Genomic DNA, 19,757 nt, shown 5'->3' on the forward strand with positions numbered 1-19,757 from the left:
AATGTCTGAAGCCGTGTTTCACAGTAAGAGTCCAAATGGGACGCGTCGCGTTAAGTCCTCAGCCAGTACGACCAAGGGAACTGAGATCCAGCTTTTGATCAAACCACACAGGAGTCGGCGGAGAAGTTGACACACGACGGCAGCCTCCAACATGACATAAATTATACAAGCCACCTCATCACAGTGCCGCTCCCGTGCTCTTCATTATCCTAAGCGCTGTGTTCACAGCTCTGCACGCTCTGTGGTGTCATTGTAGTTCTCAGTCCGCTGTTGGCTCGTTAATACGCACATCAGCCGTCATTCACTGTGGCAGGACACACAAGGCCACTTTGTTGCTTTCATTTGTACAGCTAAGCTGTTAAGTTGACTGACAGTCTCAACTTTCTCTCTCCTCTCTCTCCTCCCGCCCTTCCTCACCTCGTCTGACCTTCTTTTTACAGCCGGTGGCGGAGCCTATCCCCATCTGCAGCTTCTGCTTGGGGACCAAGGAGCAGAATCGCGATAAGAGGCCGGAGGAGCTCATCTCCTGCGCCGACTGTGGCAATAGTGGTGAGTGCTGCTTTGTGACCAGTAAGACCCCTAGATCCTAGCACCAGTTTAGTCTATGACTGGTTACATTTTCCTATCTATGTGGTACGAACAACCACAGAAGAAGAGCATCCACCAGCCGTCTGCAAAGAACAGATTCTGTATTAATATATTTTTTGTAAAAATATTTTTTTTATGTTTTGCAAACGAATCTAAGCACAATGCCAAGCACACATCCTGTAAAGAAGATTATCATGTGTTTAGTTTTAGGCAACTGCACACAATAATTTACAGACACAGACTCTCTTATCTCTGCCTATTTCTGGGTCCAGGATACCATGCTTAAAAGACAAGCACAATAATTGACAAATACTGGCAGCGGTCTCTGGAATATAAATATGTTGGGTTTTTTTCCTGCAGCTTAGTGAAAGCAGAGGAGAGATTGTGTTCCTCCTCTTTCCTCAGTGGGTTTCTGTCCCAGACACGACCATCTTGTTTTGCTGCTCTTCAAACAGCAAAAGCACAGCTCTGACAGATTGTCATTTACGTTTGAACACTCTCTTTGCAGCCAGGTTTGAGTCAGGAAGGGCTTTCAATTCTAAAAGGAGCTCTTTTTTTTTTTTTTTTCCTCCTTCTCCTACAATGACGCAAGTGGGTCATGACTGTCACTCAGCAGCGGCATAAAAGTCTGTGACGTTAACGCACTTGTTTGTGCATGCGTGTCTGTCTACCTGCAGGCCACCCGTCCTGTCTCAAGTTCTCCCCAGAGCTCACAGCGCGAGTCAAGGCTCTGTGGTGGCAGTGCATCGAATGCAAGACTTGCAGCAGCTGTCAGGATCAAGGGAAGAATGCGGTGAGTGGATGAGCGAATATGGCGGAACGGCTGCCTATCAGTGTCTGTGAACACTCTCCTCTCTGCTCGGGTGCCAGATAGAGATGCTGATAGACATGTCTGTGGTCCTGGGATTGAGCTATTTTAGGCAGCAGCAGCAGCGTTATTCCACTCTTATTTATCAAGTGAGGAATAATTGTTATTCAAATGATTGTGGGGAGGTTTGACAGTGGGACAAAACGCACAACATACTCCCAAGATGCACAGTGATAAAATACATCTCTGAGGACGGAGAATAAAAGGGAAACAGAGAAGTTGCTTAAACCAATCATGGTGGATATTTTCAAAGCACAGTCCAACTGTAACAGACAAACTATATAATATGATGATGATAATAATAATGCATTTTTGATAAAATATGATCAAAATGTGCCATTAGAATGAGCACTGACGCCTCCAATAAATGTATCATCAAGCAGAGTCCATCATATCCATCATATTGGACATGAGTGACACATATTTGGAAGTAAATATTCCCCAACATATCGTTCTAGCTTTTTATGTTAGTTTGACATGTGCAATGGATCAATGAGACTCACACATGTAAATGCTTTAATAATCATCATAACTTGTGTGTGTTAACTGTACAGGACAACATGTTGTTCTGTGACTCCTGTGACCGGGGCTTCCACATGGAGTGCTGTGATCCTCCCCTCACGCGTATGCCAAAAGGTAAGCACAGGACTGCTGATTTAACTCACCACCTACCTCTTCATTGCATATTTGCGGCCTCCCATGAATTCAACTGACAGAATACCCAAAGCTCACACATAACTGCTCTATACGATCATTATAGTCGCACTAAACGATGTCTTGAGCTCTCGTGAATCACCTAATGCGCCACCATTAAGTGCCCATGTATTCAATACGTCCCGGAGCACCTTGGTATCGGCACTGAAGCCCAGTCTAGTCTAATCCACCTCAGGCTGAGTGAACCTGTGCTTTGACTCTCTCTCTCTCTCTCTCTCTCTCTCTCTCTCTCTCAGGCATGTGGATTTGTCAAATCTGCCAACCCAGGAAAAAGGGAAAGAGGCTTTTACATGAAAAGGCAGCACAAATCAAACGGCGCTACAACGCACCCCTGGGGCGGCCCAAGAACAGGTAAAGAAATGCCTTCAACTAATGGCCTCTTCTTCAATGTTAGCCAAGCGGAGAGCAGGATGTCAGGTATCTGCCCCACCTGAGTGAAGAAGAGCTAACATCCACAATGCCTACTGTCTAAAATGAGTTCAAAGCCATGTATTTCTTCACCTGCCATTTCTCTTTTCCATCTGATTTCTCATTATCTCTGTATACATATAGACTGTATATATGTAGGGTTTGTCCAGTAAGTACCTATGTGGCAGAGTCCTAAACATACCGCTTCCCTCTCTCCTCAGGCCGGGACGGCCCTTCAAGAAGCTGGGCGGGCGTGGTCGGCGGAAGCGCTCGGCCTCAGCCAACTCCTCCTCCAGCTCCTCCTGCGAGGGTTACCCTGGTGACGACCGGCTGCTTTTTTCGATGCGGGACGACGACGACATGTCGCAGGGCAGCCTGCGCTTCAACAACAAGACCAAGGGCCTCATCGACGCCCTCACAAAGTTCTTCACTCCGTCGCCGGAGGGCCGCAAGGCACGGCAGGAAGTAGTGGACTATTCACAGCAGTGCCGCATCCGAAAGAAAGCCAATCGCAAAGGAGAGGGAGACGACAGAGGTGAGGGTTCGCTTCACTACCATCGCAGTATGACTTTCAAACCATCTCTGGCTGTTGCAAGATATTTCATTTTTACTGGTCCAGTTGAAAAAATAAACAAGTAAATAAATCAATGTAAGAATTATTATTACAGAAAAGTACAAGATGGACAGTTTTAGAATATGTTAAAAACTGGACAAAAAACATTCATAAAGTTCATCTACTGGAAATCATAAATATTTAAGTTTATATAAGTGATAAGTGGTGTAAAGGGATGTGAGTAGTGTGTAGTGAACGAGGCATAAAGTAATGGTCAGTGGTGCAGTAATAGAATGAGTAAGGTCTCTTACTCCATCCCTCTTTACCATAGATCCTTTTTTATCTATTTAGAGAGGGATTGCAGGTCAAAAGGTTATGCCACATAGAAGTTGTGAACATCATCTGAAAGCTGGGAACCTGAAGATTAATTTGAGATGCATTTGAGGAGCGGGACTTAATTTTAGCTCATTATAGTCTCAACTTTCCAGTCATACTCAATTTACACTCTTTAGGGACCCCAGTATGTAGAAACCTTTTGTTAGAATAAGCAAATATAACACAGTTTTACTGCATACAGACTTGTGTGTACCCATAGAACCATTTTTCATTCAGATATCTTGGTGTGAGAGGTTATGGGACCCTTGTGAATATGTCCATGTCATTATTTAGCTTCCTTTCAGACAGTCATGACATGGTTGTATTCTTTAGGTTTTTCTAGTTTCATATGATATCAGTTCATTCACTCTCGCTCTAAAAGCTCAGCCTGCTGCAGCCTCTGAAAGACGGTAAAGTTGGCAGAGGATGCCGTCGTCCTCGAGGAGAGTGGAAGATGTTAATGAAGTAACTGCAACAACATGAAAACTAGGCTATGAATTTCCACATCTTAAAAACGTTCCACAGCATGCGTTGTAATAGTGACAATTTAATGAGCCGTCAGCATCATGACACTAAAAATCATACTGTACGGTCATGCATCTCTTCCAAATACTCTTATCAGACCCGGCTAATATTGTGCTGCATTGATGATGCTTTAATGTTCTTCCATTATTAAAATGATACAGCACTGATTTAACTTATTCGTAAATTGTAGACCGATAGTTAAATGGTGTAGCATTAGATATTTTTTTTGTGCCTCAGGAAATTGTTGCTTATGCATCAAAAGAAATTGCTTTGTAATATAAAGTGGCCACCTGCTGTTCTCTTTCCACTGAACTTTCCCAGTGCAGCACAGAGGAAGAGGATAAATGTGACGCATTAACAGCGTTCACTTCAATTTTCACCGGCACCAACGTCTGTGTTTTGACCCACTGTGAACATTTAGTTGTACAATGGATAAGCATATTTAAACAACCTGTACGACTCAGGTTTTGTGACAAATCCAAACTTGTGATTTCAAAACCAGTTCAGACTACATATGTATAAAAAGCCACATCAACCAGAAGGTTTATCATAGAAAACATAAATGCATCTGTGGTAATCTGGCTTTAATATAGCCATCAAAGATGTGCCAAAAATGCACAGTAGGTAGTACGGTCACCTGTACCGGTTATAATGGAAGTGTAAATGAAGTGGGACAACATTTTTGAGCAACTCCAGTTGCACTGTTTAGTAAAAGAGTATTAACGGCAGGACCTGCATGTTGGTCTTTCACCCCATCCCTTTGGTTAAATACGAAATTCATGATAAAAAATTCCCCCTACCTAAGAACGAATTTGGTTATCAGGGTTTATTTTTAGAAAACTGTTAACCATGTATAGATGCCTCAGTGTCCGCCCGCTGTGACTGTAGCACCTTTTTGTAAAAAAATAAATAAAAAAAAATCTCATCTTGGCACTCCGTCCTGCAAGCTTCTCAATAAATCTGAATTAATGTCACCTCTGTGTTTCTACCCCAGACAATCAGGAAGGCAGCGACTGGCGTGACGAAGATGAGAAACTGCCCGGCCACGAGAACCTGACGGAAAAGGACATTGAGCTGTTCAGACACATCCAGGAGCTGGCACTGCAGGTACAGAGACAGAGAGGCACCAACATATGAAATGTCTTTAAACGTTTGTGGGTGACCAGAGATGGGACAAAGGTGAGGGAGGAGCTGAGGAGGGGCAGCATTGTAGAGTGATACAGCATCAGCATGGGGAACCTGGTAAAGACCTATAAGGGCTATGACTGAGGCTGTCAGTTATGGGGCGGGATATTGTGTAAACCCACGTTGGGCAGTGGGGCAGCTGGATGTCAATGGTGACGAGAATGCCGTCAGAAAGAGGGAGAGTCAGCAACACCCAGGTTGTTAAACATGAAGTCACTGGCTCAGGCGAGGTTTCTACGATGTTGGCACATTTGTGGGTGGGAAAAGTCAATTAGCTTTAGTTAATTTAATTAATTTGCCATTGAAATCTTGCCAGATTCAGCAGGTATATTAAAATCATCAATTCCCATAGATGCAGGGAACCTGGATAAGAGCAGGATGAGGAGTGTCGGATCCAGTGGGGATCAAAGGTTTGGCTTTTAAATGACCAAGAGATGCCAATAGTAAGGGGTAATTAAAAGACAATAACTTGCACTGTAAGGTTTTTAGAGTTTAATGTTGTCACTGTAAATTGGCTTATGATATGCCCATGTTTCAAAGGGCAGAGCTGCTCAGTGGAACCGCACCCTGGAGGCACAGCGTGCGTGTGCGTGTGCGTGTGTGTGTGCGTGTGTGTGTGTGTGTGTGTGTGTGTGTGTGTGTGTGTGTGTGTGTGTGTGTGTGTGTGTGTGTGTGTGTGTGTGTGTGTGTGCCCTCAGTTACACACATAAAGATTAGTGTTGGCGTCAAAGAACATCTGATGTTTGATGGAGTGAATATTGAGCAGGGCAGCTCTAACGGCTAGGTTAGCGTAGCCAGTGTAGTTACAGGGAGGGAAAAATATGTAAATGAGCTACATTCACGCCACGTTTCATGCAGGAGAGCAGTAGATTGACCAGAGAGTGGGTGTTTGGCCAGTGTTAGGGGAGTCCTGTTCAAACACTATCCCACTGGAATATTCACAGCAGTGTTTAAGTGTGTGATGCAGGCAGGCAGAGTGGTTGGCCCTAATGATGTGTGAAAAGGGCAGATGTGATTATCCGGGTTGAGTAGCCGCGGAGTAAAACACATTATCATCGTAAACGACAGGCAGAGACGTCCAAACTGTGACAACAGCTCCACTTAAAGCTCCGTCGTCATGCTAGCAGGAAGCCTGTTATCTGAGAATCCCAAAGTAATACGAAGTGGCTTTTTGGTCTCTGACTAAATCGATTATATTAAAGGTGTGTTACTGATGACAGTATCCCGCCTACCTCTCACCTCTTAGTGTAAGATCCTAATCCAGTAGGCCCTGCTGTGTTAATCCGTCTACTTACCCTTTGATCGCTCCAGCTGTTAACTTCACCTTCCATGTCTCTCTCTCTCTCTCTTCCTTTTCTTCCTTCGTCTTTGTTGCTCACCAAAAAACAGAAAGTCGGGGTGACGGGTCCACCTGATCCTCAGATGCGCTGTCCGTCAGTCATCGAATTCGGCAAGTTTGAAATCCAGACGTGGTATTCATCTCCCTACCCCCAGGAGTACAGCAGGTAAGCTAGTCGCCGTAATGAAGCACAACAGCATAATGTTCTTAGCTCACAGACCTGTCTGTAGGCAGTAATGGAGCTCCATTATAAGGTTGTTTACAGTACCACCTACTTTGGCAGGTAACCAGCCAGAGCCAGGGAGGCAATTTCATTCAGATTTGCCATGGGTGTATTCATTTTTGTTTTCATGCATGTAGCGGTTGAATAAAATATGCCCTGCTATTCTTACGAAATCTGTTGTTGAAATCCTATTGGTTCCACGTATGTCTCATGCTGTGCATTTTTTTTTGCTTATTTCAAAACAAGAGCTGTTTTTAATCATTGATTAATCTGGAAAATGTTTTCTCAAATGTCAAAAAATTAAGAATTCACATCACAATTTCCCAAAGCCCAAGTTGACATATTCATATTGCTTCTTGTCTCTGCAAACATTCCAAAAATGAAGATATTAAATTAACCCTCTGAACCCCGAGCAGTTTCGCAGCGTTTTTTGCTGCTGTCATATTTTTCTCTCCGTGGCCTTGATTTTCACTGCAATATATAAGTCCTGTACCTCTAACAGCTCAACCATGGCTGGAAGTAGAGAGAACTCAAACTGTGTTATACGGTCTTTGTGCAGTATAACACAGTTACAATGCCATAAGTCATAAAAAAGGAATAAAAATGCAAGTTCAATTTCTTTAATGATTTACTTTACAAAAGTTGGCAAACAATGGAATCTATGTGTCCAACATTCTTCCAAATTGTCACAAGTGCAACCAATGTTGGAAAAGAAATGGAGGCTCTACGGGCTTTATACATTGAACCATATACATTTTTCAACCTCTACTTAAAGCATGTCCTGACCTCTCTTCAATGCAGCTTGCAGTTCAGTCAAAGTTTCACTAAATTTTTGTTGCCGAATTAATCATGGCTTCCTAGTTGCTCTGAGGAGCCCAGAATGTTATGAATTTCACAGGATCTGTTTAAGGTAAACGGGTTATTTTGGTGCGAAATTTTTAAATGAGACATGTAGAAGAGAAATGTCACAATGTTTAGCTTATTTTCGTTTTCTGACTCGTCACACGTGATGTGTTCAAGGACCGTCGGAAAGCTGAAAATCTGACGTCAATGTTTTTACTTCTGGCTATGATAAACGGTGTAGTTTTGGCGATTGTTTAAAGACAACATGCTTTTCCATCTCGCTGTCGGGTTTTGGGGTTCAGAGAGTTAACGATCACATAAGAAAACCAGCAAATATCTGTATCTGAGAGGCTGGAACCAGAGAATGTTTTTGAAAGAATTAAAAAAAAAAAAAACAGTTGCCGATAAATGTTCTGTTAATCAATTACTTTTCAAACAGTTTCTTTTTTTTTTTTTTTTTTTTTTTTTTTTTTTTTTTTTTACAACCATTCCTCACGTTTCCTTCTTCCGCTCTACTCTTTCCCTGTCCAGACTACCCAAGCTCTACTTGTGTGAGTTCTGCCTGCGCTACATGAAGAGTCGCAGCATCCTCTACCAGCACATGAAGAAGTGCAACTGGTTCCACCCCCCTGCTAACGAGATCTACAGGAAGGAGGATGTCTCTGTATATGAGGTGAGGGACTGTTCAGACTGAGCGATGGTGACAGTTAATGAATACAAAGACCGGAAGAATGTGAGTGATTGTGGATGACACTGTGTGAGAGAGAGAGAGAGAGAGAGAGAGACAGGCCTTCTGTTGAACCTGCATACCACAGAGCTGTTAGAGCAACATCCTTTACCTTTTTTCTTTTTCTGCACCTAGAATACACCTCCATGCTCATGCTCTACACGGTCATCCTGTATAGTCAAAGTACAGACCAACGGATCCTTTCTCAAAAATGTATTCCATGCTTACTATAGACTTTAACCGAGCCACACTCGTTTTTATTTAGAGTTTGGGAGTATCTGCAAAATCAGAGATAAACCATATGCAGGGCACACCACTACTATTCCCACCAGCTTCATGGACATACAGCATGTTGTTCCTGAAGGTGATACATTGACATCCCTTCCTACCATAGAGGAATATTCTTATTCTTAAGTCATCAGGGAAACTGTTATTACTAGAAGAATTCCAAATCATCCGTGTATAATTAAGCTCTTCTTCTGGGTCTCGTAGCGCAGCAGAAGATGAATTCAGTGGATTGTTGTCCGCAGGCCATTGCCACTGCAACTCCTGTTTCCCTGCTCTGCAGTCCATCCCCGCTCGGAGGAGAGCAGAGATAGCTGGCGAGCTGCCAAACTGAACCTCCCTCCTTCTCCTCCTCTTTACAGCTCCTTGTGTTCTTGCCTCCACCCTCTCTATCAGTCAGGGTCTCCAGAGACACGGCTGAGATCATTGCCCGACACTAACTTCTACTCCGTTCACCCTCACTTTGTTCCACCGCTCTCTAACGGCAGCTTAAAGATGTACTTCTGGACAGCAGTGTGTCCGGGAATGAATGGTGGTCATTAAAGAAACGTTCTCTCCTTCTGTTGTGCTGATGTGTTTCTTCTCTAAACCCACTTAAGGTTGATGGGAATGTGAGCACAATCTACTGTCAGAACCTGTGTCTGCTGGCCAAGCTGTTCCTGGACCACAAGACCCTCTACTATGATGTGGAGCCCTTCCTTTTCTACGTCCTGACCCAGAACGACAGCAAAGGTTGCCACCTTGTTGGCTACTTCTCCAAGGTACGGTCCCATCCTTGTGCAGGATTCAGTCCCTCTTGCCCAGAGCCTCGCAGAGAAGTCATTTTCAAGGAATACAGAGCTCTAAAAATGATAACCACACCTGCAGAAACTTAGCAAAATGGAGAAAAACAAATACATTTAAATTAAAGTAAATTGAAATGCATTGGCATCATCCCACACAGGTGCATTTCTACAAACATACAAATGCGTCCCAGATAAACACTGGGTGCTGTGAGCTCTGTAGAGTTTGCAGGTGCTCCCATTAACATGCCTCCTCGTTGCCAAAACACAACAGTTAGAGAGCGGACGCAGCACCATCAACACCCTGCTGTTCACCCTCAAAAGGCCTGCTCCGTGATGTAGTTTCCATTTTATATATATATATATTTTTTTTTCCTAATGGTGGAATGTGTTTGCTTCCTTCCTTCCCTCTTCTCCAGGAGAAGCACTGTCAACAGAAATACAACGTGTCATGCATCATGATTCTTCCACAGTACCAGCGCAGGGGCTACGGACGCTTTCTCATCGACTTCAGTAAGAGCTCCGGCTTTAAACAAAACTCACACACAAAGTGACAACACCAATAACTGGGCGATGCATCCGTTGATGGACAAATTGATAAATTAAAATATAGGGAAAATACTGAGGTGCAAGTGTTTTTTGGCTCAAGATGTCCTTGGTTCCTCCCTCTCCACAGGCTACTTATTGTCCAAGCGCGAGGGCCAGCCAGGATCTCCAGAGAAGCCTCTGTCCGACCTGGGCCGACTATCCTACATGGCCTACTGGCGCAGTGTGGTGCTGGAGTGTCTCCATGACGTCTGCGATCGGCAGATCACCATACGACAGCTAAGCAAACTGACGGGGATCTGTCCGCAGGACATCACCACCACCCTGCACAGTCTCAACATGCTGGAGCAGCGAGGAGACAGGTCAGAGACGGGCCTGGGATACATTCGGGAACGCTTCACATTGTTTATTACAACCTTAAATGGGTCAATGATGCACCCCAGTGGTGAACACCAGAGTCCCACATAGTTGAACGCTCCTGTGGATTGCACAGTGTCAGAAGAAAACTGAGCTGGCCTTTATTTTTTTTATTTATTTCCATTGTTATTTCTTCTTCTGCATGAGCATATTATATTACTTACTATGGTGAAGTGAAAAAAGGAAGTAGGATCTGGTCGGCAGACAGTTTTCAGTCACAAAGTATAAAGATAAAATAAGATAAGATAATCCTTTATTAGTCCCGCAGCGGGGAAATTTGCAGGTTAAAAATAAAAATGGAAACAAGAGAATAGTAAAAGAAAAAAGTATTATAAATAAAAAAAAAAATAAAAAAAACAGTAGAAATTCAACAATAACTGAAATATTATATTTACAGACAGAAAAAACGATTAAAGCTATAATTGCACAAAAAAACAAAATAAAGGCTCTTGTGATTAACCCAAAAGAAACAGAATACGGCATGTAGCATGTAAGCAAAGCAAGCCTTTTAAGTAAACTTTAGTTAATTTGTTGCTTACTCATTATATTAATACGAAGATGCAGTCTGATTTATTTAAATTCCACTGATTATCACCATAGGTTAGGTATCCTGCTGCAGCCTAACTAATGACTCGGGTTTAAACTTTATTCAATTAGAAACCTTTGTTACACTTTGTGTTCCAAATAAAGTTATTAATCACAATGGAATGAAATGCTGGATCTCGGCCTTAGCAGCCAACACTTCTTCCTGAGTTGGCCCGCTTTGACTGTAATGCTCTGCAGGTACCATTGACCTACAAACAAGCCATTTGACACCTCCTGATATTCAGCCAAATTTCAGTAGAATGGCATTCTGTACAGGCAGTAGAATTGAAAGGGAAACATGAGGTCGGTTTATTAAGCGTACAGCAAAGTTTACTGCAGTGATTTAATGTACTGTCAGTATTCACTTACAATTGTGTGAACAAAGGCAGAAGTAAGTGGCAACACCAGAAAAAAAATCCCCAAATGTCACCAAATTATGACATAATTAAGCCTGGGTTTAAAACACAAACACTGATAAGTGTAAGTACACATATTCATACTAATAATCTTGCAAATGTACATGTGCACAGTCATCTGAACACGCGTAACCAACCAAGCTAACAAACATATGTGTGAATGCACACCGACACACACAGACAGATTCTCCTATTTTTACTTTGCTTGCATGTAAAAAAAACTTTGGTTCAGAGTTCTAACGCTCTGGTTTTCTGTGCTGTGGTTTGGTCAGGCTGGTCCTGGTGCGTAGGGAGAAGCTGGTGTCCAACCACATGACTCGTCTTAAGGCCCGGCCAAGGCAGCTGGATGTCGACCCCGAGTGTCTCCGCTGGACCCCCGTCATCGTAACCAACACTGTGGTCTCTGACGCCGATGGAGATGACGACGATGACGAGGAGGACGATGAACCAGAGGAGCACAACCGCAAGGAGGTAAAGACGTAGGATTTGTGTTTGCTCCAAGTAGAACAAAAGAATGATGTCAAAGTTGTTGTACATTCCTATTGATTTAATTCACTTTATCTGTTGATAGATCAAACCAAGTCACAAGGTCCCACCAGTGTCCTGGCACATGCGTCACGGGAAAAAGAGGGTTGAGGAGGAGGAGGAAGAGGAGGAGGAAGAGGAGAGAAAGTGCTTCCTGGGGTTTCCCATTAGCCAAAGCTCTCCGACTTGCCCACCCATTCGCTGTCCACCCTCTGTCCCAGAGCCACCACGTCCCCCTCCCCCATCAAACGGAGAACGAAGACCACGGGGGCGCCCGCCCAAAAACTGGCCCTGGGGCAAGGTGAAAGACAGCGCACGGGTGGGACGGCCACCCAAGATCCGCCCGGTGGAGGTGGAGGACGAGGACGACGAAGACGACGGAACAGAGGGAGGAAAAACCACGGGCTCCGCCAGCAACCCCCCCTCCCTTTTCTCCCTGGACAGACCAGCAGAATCCACAGCCTTTCACTCACTGGACATGGCCAGACACCCCTCCTTAACGCCCACAAGAAGAGGGCGGCCCCCGAGGAAAAAGAGAGGCCCTAAGCCCAGATCGATGGAAGGGCCCGGGGAGGGGCTGGCACAGCTCCCCGTGGTTTCCAGGTTGAACGAGTCTCTGCCCGTCAGGCAGAGCTGCTTCAGTGAAAGCAGCGAAGAGGAGGAGGAAGACGATGACGAAGATGATGATGATGAGGAGAGGAGGGCATGCTCCCCACCCATCCTCACCAAGCCTGCCATGGGGCTCAAATGCAAGGTAAGAAACCAACAGTGTCCTGTTAACCGTCAGCCATAAGATCTCAGAATTAAGATCGATTCATTGTCTGTCTTCTGGAGCTGAAATAAATCTAAATAAATCAGCATTCATTGTATTCATGACGTTGCTTTTTACTATAGTCTTCTTGATCTCAGTGAGTCCGGGTCAGGGACACCTAATAACCCCTCCTGTTTCTACCCAGAAGCCACTGAGGAAGCGTCGCTTTCGTCAGCGCAGCCACCCTCACAGCAGCGTGGTGACGGAGACGATCTCTGAGACCACAGAGGTGTTGGACGAGCCTTTTGTAGACTCCGACTCAGAGAGGCCTATGCCCAGGCTGGAGGAGGAGACGCCGATGGGCCACCCACTGCACCGCTACCCGCCAGCCCGCTCTGTCATGAGGTTGTCTGACCCGGCACCCAAAAGGAGCCGGCACTCCAACCTCACAGATTCAGAGGAAGACGGTGAGCAGACAGCAGGATTCAGTGATGATTGTTTTTTTTTAATATTCAGACTGATGTGTGCAGCTTTATCTAACACTTGCTTATCTTCTTTCCCCTCTCAGAGCTCACACCTGTGCTGAAGCCTGTGGCCGCTCTGCCAGCAACTCCATCAGAGACCCTAGCGGCCAACCCCGAGGTCCCAGTCAAGAAGAAGAAAGGCTGGCCCAAGGGAAAGAGCCGCAAACCACTGCACTGGAAGAAACGAGGACCTGGAAATCCACCTGGTGGCGCAGCCGCAGACAGCCAGGCCCAGAGTGGGGATCCGCCACCGCCCAAAATCAAGATGAAGCCTGGCCGGAAGCCCCGGAGCTGGTACCTGCAGAGGGCCCAGGAGGAGGCGGAGAGGCAGGAGCAGGAAAGACAAAGGCTGTCGGAGCAGCAGCTGGACAAAGATCCTCAGCTGCTCCAGACGGACGACCGCAACAGCAAGCGAGTCTGCAGAACCACCGCCGACCGAGACGCCAAACAGAAAGACTCCGATGAAGAAGACGACTATCACCCTAAACCTGTTGAGCAGAAGGTGCCCAAGAGGCCAAGAGGGAGACCGCCCAAGAACCGCGCCCTCCACCCGCCACCGCAGCCCGCCCCCAAACCACCTCCCGCCTCTGAGCCGGAGGAAGAAGAGGAGGAGGAGGAGGAAGAGGCCGAAAGAACCTGGGAGGAAGACAAACCCAGCCGTCCCCGTCCCGTGCCCTACTGTCCCCTTTGTCCTCGTCTTCTAACTCAGGGCCCCGGGCCCCACAGTCCCGGCCTCAGGACACAGATATGGGTGACAGGGAAGAGGACGATGACGACGAGGAGAGGGAGGAAGAGGAATGTGGCAGCACGGGCAGCGGCGGCGGAAGCATCAACAGGCGAGCCGCGGTCACACCCGGTTCAGGAAGCAGGCGCAGCGAAGACCACGACGCGGATGACGAAGGTGATGGACACTTGGAGGACAAGAGCAACGGCAGCAGCAGCAACAACAACAACAACAACGGCAGTAAAAAGAGAAAAAGTCAGGACTCTGAAGATGAAGAAGACGATGAGGACGAGGAGGAGGAACCCGCCTCGCGTGCCAGCTCTCCTCCGGTCAAAGAAGAACCCCAGGGCGGAGAGGCTTTTTTAGACATGGAGAACAGCGTGGCCCGAGACTATGTCAGCAAGCAGGAGGAGGAAGAAGAAGAGGAGGAGGAGGAGGCTGAGGAGGAGGCGCCGGAGGCCAAGTGTCGGCCCTCCTCCGCCGACCCGCAGCAGGAGGAGAGGCGGCGGCGGGAGCAGGAGGAGTCGGCGGCAGCGGCGGCGGCGGTGGAAACTGTCACAGCCATGTCTGCGCCCTCCGAGCCCATGGAGCTCCAGTCTCTGCACCCGGACGACAAGGACGTCACGCTGTTGATGGAACCCCAACACACGCACACACACTCCCACGCGCACCAGCACCCCGACTTCAAGGAGGAGCTGGGCCACCACCACCAACACCACCCCCATCACCACTCCAACGAGCTGGACCTGGAGACCATGCAGGCGGTCCAGTCCCTGACGCAGGGGAGGCCCAGGACGAAGAGGCCGAACCCCAGCCGCACCACGGGGCCTACCAGGACTGCGAGGAGACACTAGCGGCCTGTCGGACCCTGCAGAGTTACAGCCACACAGGGGAGGCCGAGGACGAGGCTCTGGCCCTGGTGGAGGAGTGCGGGGCCTCCCAACACAGCAGCCCCCTCCCCAATCCCCGGTGCCCCCCTTCCCAGTCAGTCCGTGCGCTCGGTGAACAGCCCCGGGTTGACCTCGGGCATCATGGACACGACGGCAGCAGGGCAGAGGGGAGGGACGCCTGGCCCCACTGGAGCAGGGGGAGGTGCTGGAGGAGCAGGTGGAGGTTACACCCAGATCACGCCCGAACACCCCAGCTCTCTGTCCGCCCCCTCCCAGCAGAACATGGAGACGTCGCCAATGATGGACGTACCGTCTGTGTCGGACCACTCGCAGCAGGTGGTGGACAGCGGCTTCAGTGACCTCGGCAGCATAGAGAGCACCACCGAGAACTACGACAACCCCAGCAGCTACGACTCCACCATGGGCGGAGGGGGAACGGAACGGGGAACGGAGGAGGAATGTCGGCTAATGTGGTTGGCGGATCTACCACGGCTTCCTCGTCGTCGGCCTCCTCTTCTTCGAGCTCGGCCACCCCGTCCTCCTCCTCCCAGTCCAACAGCTGCTCCTTCGTGCCGGCCCCCAGCCTCACCTCCTCCACAGGGTCGGGAGGATCCCAACTAGGGATGGGCAGCTGTAGCCACATCCAGCAAACGGGGCCAGGACCCAACGGCGGACCGGGTTCCAGTAACGTAGGCGGTGCTGTACCCCAGCCGCCCCCACCCCCACCACCGTCAAACACCCCCAGTTGTGGCATTAAGTCTCCTCAGAGCTGTGGTGTGATCGAGAGGCCTCCCAGCACCAACCAGCAACAACAGCAGCAGCAACAGTCCCAAAAAAAGGTTCCTCAGCAGCAACAAGCCCCCAACCCTCCGCCGTCGGCACCCCCACCCCAACAGCAACAGCAACAACAGCAACAACAACAACAACAGCAACAACAACAACAACAACAGCAGCAGCAGCAGCAACAACAACAACAGCAGCAGCAGCAGCAGCAGCAGCAGGCCCTCTCCCAGTGTAGCATGGGCAATGGTTTCGCCTCCACACCCATGATAATGGAGATTCCCGAGAGTGGAGGCGGAGGAGGGGGCCGCTCTCTGTACGAGCGCATGGGTCAGGACTTCGGCACGGGGGGCTACCCTCAGCCCTCGGCGACCTTCAGCCTGGCCAAACTCCAGCAGCTCACCAACACCATCATGGACCCCCACGCCATGCCCTACTCTCATTCGGCCTCCGTCACCTCCTACGCCACCAGTGTTTCTCTCTCCAACCCCGGGCTGGCCCCTTCACCCCACACATCCCTCCCTCAGGGCCAGCCCACTATGACCCCGCCTCCCAACCTCAGCTCTGGCTCCATGAACCTGGGCTCCCTGCAGCTACAGTGCAACATGCCCACCGCCAACATCGGCCTGGGACCCCCGCCGCACACGCAACGGCTACAGGGCCAGATGGCCACGGTCAAAGCCCACATCTCCATCCGGTCCAAACCCCCTCAGCAGCTGGCCCCGGCCCCGCACCAGCAGCAGCTGTACGGTCGCAGCTCGGGGGCCGTGGCCATGCAGGGCACGCCGCGCACCCTGGCCGTGCAGCGCGGCATGATGCCAAACCTCATGCCCACGCCAGCGCCGTACAACTCCATGAACATGCCCCTCAACGCCATGTCAGCCGGTTACAGAATGCCCCAACCCATGATGAACAGTGGTTATCACGGCAACCCCCCTTACATGAATCAGCCAGCTCAGTACCCCATGCAGATGCAGATGGGCATGATGGGAGGGCAGGGTTACCCGCAGCAGCCTATGCAGCCCAATCACCACGGCAACATGATGTACACTGGCCCCTCCCATCACAGCTATGCCGGTGTCCCTAAACAGTCACCTTACATGAGCAGATGAGCAGCCAGGAACTGAGAAAGGAGACATGAGGGCCAGAGTTGATACTCGCTGTACTCTAAATGTCCATAACTCCTGTTCACCCTCTCCAGTGCTACGGCAGGCACACAGGCGGAGGAGGTGATGGAGACAGAGAGAGGGTCTTTGGGTTTCCTGTTTTTTCTGTGTTGTCATTTCGTCCCTTTTTATTTTTTAATTTGGGCTCGTTTCCCCCTCCCCCATCCAGCCGGTTGTGTATGGGAACAAGTGGGGTCCCGGGTCGGGGTGTGTACATGGACCTCTGCCGTGCCATGCTGCTTCAGGCCCACACAGTCCTCTGTCATGTGACTTCACACAGAGGGGCTCCAGGAGGCTCCTCGTCCTCGCGAGGAGAGGAGGGGGACGAGAACGACGAGAGGAGACACACAGAGAAGGACGATACAGGAGTACCTCGCTTTGTCAGGCCGCGAATGGAAGAACAGTGGTTAACTGAATATACTCAACCATGCACACAATCTTTTAATTGATATAGGAAGCCTTACCTTGGAGGAAAAAAAGAGACGATGAAACATTGTAGGCGGACTCTTGTTTTGTTAAACATAATGTTGAACTTTATTTTCGTTGTTGTTTTCGTTGATTGTTTTTTGAAATACTCGTGTGCAGTCCGACCTCTTATATGCTTTGGTCTTTATATGTGTGTGGCATTCTGAAAAACGGTGATACACCCTCTTCCTCGCTCAGAAATACCCCGAAACATCTCTGTGGCTGTTCACCGAGTTCCGGAAAAGGCATAGGAGCGGGGCCTCGGGCTGTTTCCAGAGTCTCTGTCTTCCCCGGAGGGACCTTTGTACCAAAAAAAAAACAGCAAAGACACAGAAGAGACGACGAGCGCATTACTGTCTATTAAATGTCCATAAAATGAAACAAGTAGCATTATTTTCCAGTTTGCCGCCACTCTGAAAACGTTTAGATGTAAATATTCTGGTACTTCCCAATATCCAGCGCGCACTCACACACCAACACTTACAAACACACACAGACGCTGGCTAGCTATCGGCAAACGGTGGCTAGCTCAGGAAAGTACAACATTAAGCTGTACTTGTCCACACACTCCACTGACAGACGGTGTACTTTGTCAGCCTTTTTGTTTTTTATTTTTTTAAGCAGTTTAGGGAATGCAGATCAAACGGTGTGATTTCCATTTGTCTGCTTCAAGGAAAGTCGGTTAGCTATAGCTGACCTCTCTTACTTAAGTGTTAGTGACTGAAAGAGGTCCAGGAGTCTGTTTTTGAATAGTGTATTCTGTTAAAACTGTACTTCTTCCTTTTTTTTTTTTTTTTTTTTTTTTTTTTTTTTCTGCAAAATTCTGCACTTCCATTGGCTAGACGTATGGCAGTAGACGGGTTCACCTTTATAAAAGGTGGGCCTCAATGCCTGATCTAGTGCATGGTCCGGCCCTCACATAGAGGCACACTCATATAAAAGCAGGGTCGAAGGTGACAAAGTGTTCGAGGTTCTGCTGGTTGGGGTGAAACGGTTGACCTTGTTGCTCCATGTACCAGTATTCAAAAGTCAAAAGAGGAGTTTTCATTTTCTTACAGACCTGACATTGCATACTTTATTTGTGTGTATTGTTCTGTTCTGTACTTATGTTGTTTTTTTTATTTTGTTTCTTTCTGAATTTTATCAGACTGGGCAGCTTTCTTTTATGACACAAGCTGACTCTTTTTGACTTTAGAAAACCTATTGTAGAGAAAATGTTTTTTCTATAATATAAAAAGGAAACTCTGACATTGATATTGGTACTGTCATTTTTTTCACTTCTGTTTCAGGAAAAAAAAAAAAAAAAACAATACATATTTTTTAGCTCGCCTCTTGGGTAATAATTACTAAGAAATTCAAAATTTAAAAAAATTACCACTCACTTTTAGTGACTTTAAGATGCCTTTAACCTCTCCATTCCATCTCATCTCTAGAGTTTTTCTATCTTTGTGTAGTTATATTAATGCTATTTTAAACAAAAAGGACTACAAATATCTAAAGGTCACTTGGCATTCTTTTCTTTTTTTACTTGTGTGTGTATAGGATGACTTCCTTACATTTAAGAGGCATGTAAAAAGGAGCTCAGTATATTTCTGTCTGTTTATATCGCTTCCCTTTTTGTATCCTTTGTAATTGTACATGTTGCGTTGTATGCTAAGAGAGAGCGCAAAATAAAGAGAGGACTGACAGCGATGGTTGGATTGCGCTCAGCGGCCTCGACTCTCTACTCTGTCCCTGTATGTATTTCCATTTATTCTGTTTTTTTTTTTTTTCTTTCTTTCTTAGCAAGTACTTTCAAAGAACTCTGTACATTTTAACATAAAATGAAAATAAATTATGTTGAGCCATTCATGTTTTCCTTTGAGCTTTTTAAAGTTTCACCTGAGTCGGTTCTAAAAGTCAGCCGTCACCTCAGACCACTACTTCCAGATTTACTCTAAAGATGCTTTTATTATTATACTTTTTCAATATTAAAGTAAAAGGAAGGAGTTTTACACATTAGGTACAGGACAAATTGTGACTACCTTACATACATCAGACACGTTAATGGTGTCATGTATAGGTCCTGCAAAACAAAGCATGTACATTTATTTAAATGCCCCTCAGTATTATTAATAACTTTTATACTCTTAGTAACTCTGCTGATGTGTTTTATCGGAGCTGTTTGGGTGTGGTTTGATCACATTTGACTGACTTTGCTGGCAACATAAGCAAACAACCCCACAACTGTCATTAGTTCTCAAACACACAACGCTGAGCTCTTATTGGTGCACAGAAGTATGTGACATCACGTTATTCCTACAGAGGACCGTCCAGTTAAAACCGGTGAGGAGAGGAAGGTCAAAAACAAAGACGGATATCTTGTGTTAAATAACCAAAACTGTTCCAACTTTAGCATAAAGTTGTGTTTTCATTTACGAACCCCTTTTCTCATCTGGAGAAGCTGATAGAGAAAATGGCTTTTAGTCTTTAATTCTGCTTTATCAACATTCTTGTTCAAATATGAAATCTACATTTTTTAAGTGTTCATTTGTAAAGAATGCTCTTGTCACA

The 19,757-nt window shown here is 46.9% G+C and overlaps 1 protein-coding gene across 1 annotated transcript in view; it reads left to right on the forward strand.

Annotated features, from left to right (window-relative positions):
• Positions 1-19,044, forward strand: part of kat6a (K(lysine) acetyltransferase 6A) — a 32,587-nt gene extending 13,543 nt beyond the window's left edge. The window contains 19 exon segments of the mRNA XM_054610350.1: positions 441-549; positions 1,266-1,381; positions 2,011-2,092; positions 2,407-2,521; positions 2,800-3,113; positions 5,026-5,138; positions 6,606-6,721; positions 8,153-8,294; positions 9,233-9,394; positions 9,835-9,928; positions 10,092-10,323; positions 11,652-11,850; positions 11,951-12,658; positions 12,861-13,122; positions 13,224-13,838; positions 13,841-14,680; positions 14,683-14,878; positions 14,880-15,226; positions 15,229-19,044. Coding sequence (XP_054466325.1) covers positions 441-549; positions 1,266-1,381; positions 2,011-2,092; positions 2,407-2,521; positions 2,800-3,113; positions 5,026-5,138; positions 6,606-6,721; positions 8,153-8,294; positions 9,233-9,394; positions 9,835-9,928; positions 10,092-10,323; positions 11,652-11,850; positions 11,951-12,658; positions 12,861-13,122; positions 13,224-13,838; positions 13,841-14,680; positions 14,683-14,878; positions 14,880-15,226; positions 15,229-16,685 — 6,219 coding nt within the window. The 3' untranslated portion in view covers positions 16,686-19,044.
• The last annotated feature ends 713 nt before the right edge of the window (positions 19,045-19,757 follow it).

This window comes from Anoplopoma fimbria, chromosome 13 (genome assembly GCF_027596085.1).
Source record: "Anoplopoma fimbria isolate UVic2021 breed Golden Eagle Sablefish chromosome 13, Afim_UVic_2022, whole genome shotgun sequence".
NCBI lineage: Eukaryota > Metazoa > Chordata > Actinopteri > Perciformes > Anoplopomatidae > Anoplopoma > Anoplopoma fimbria.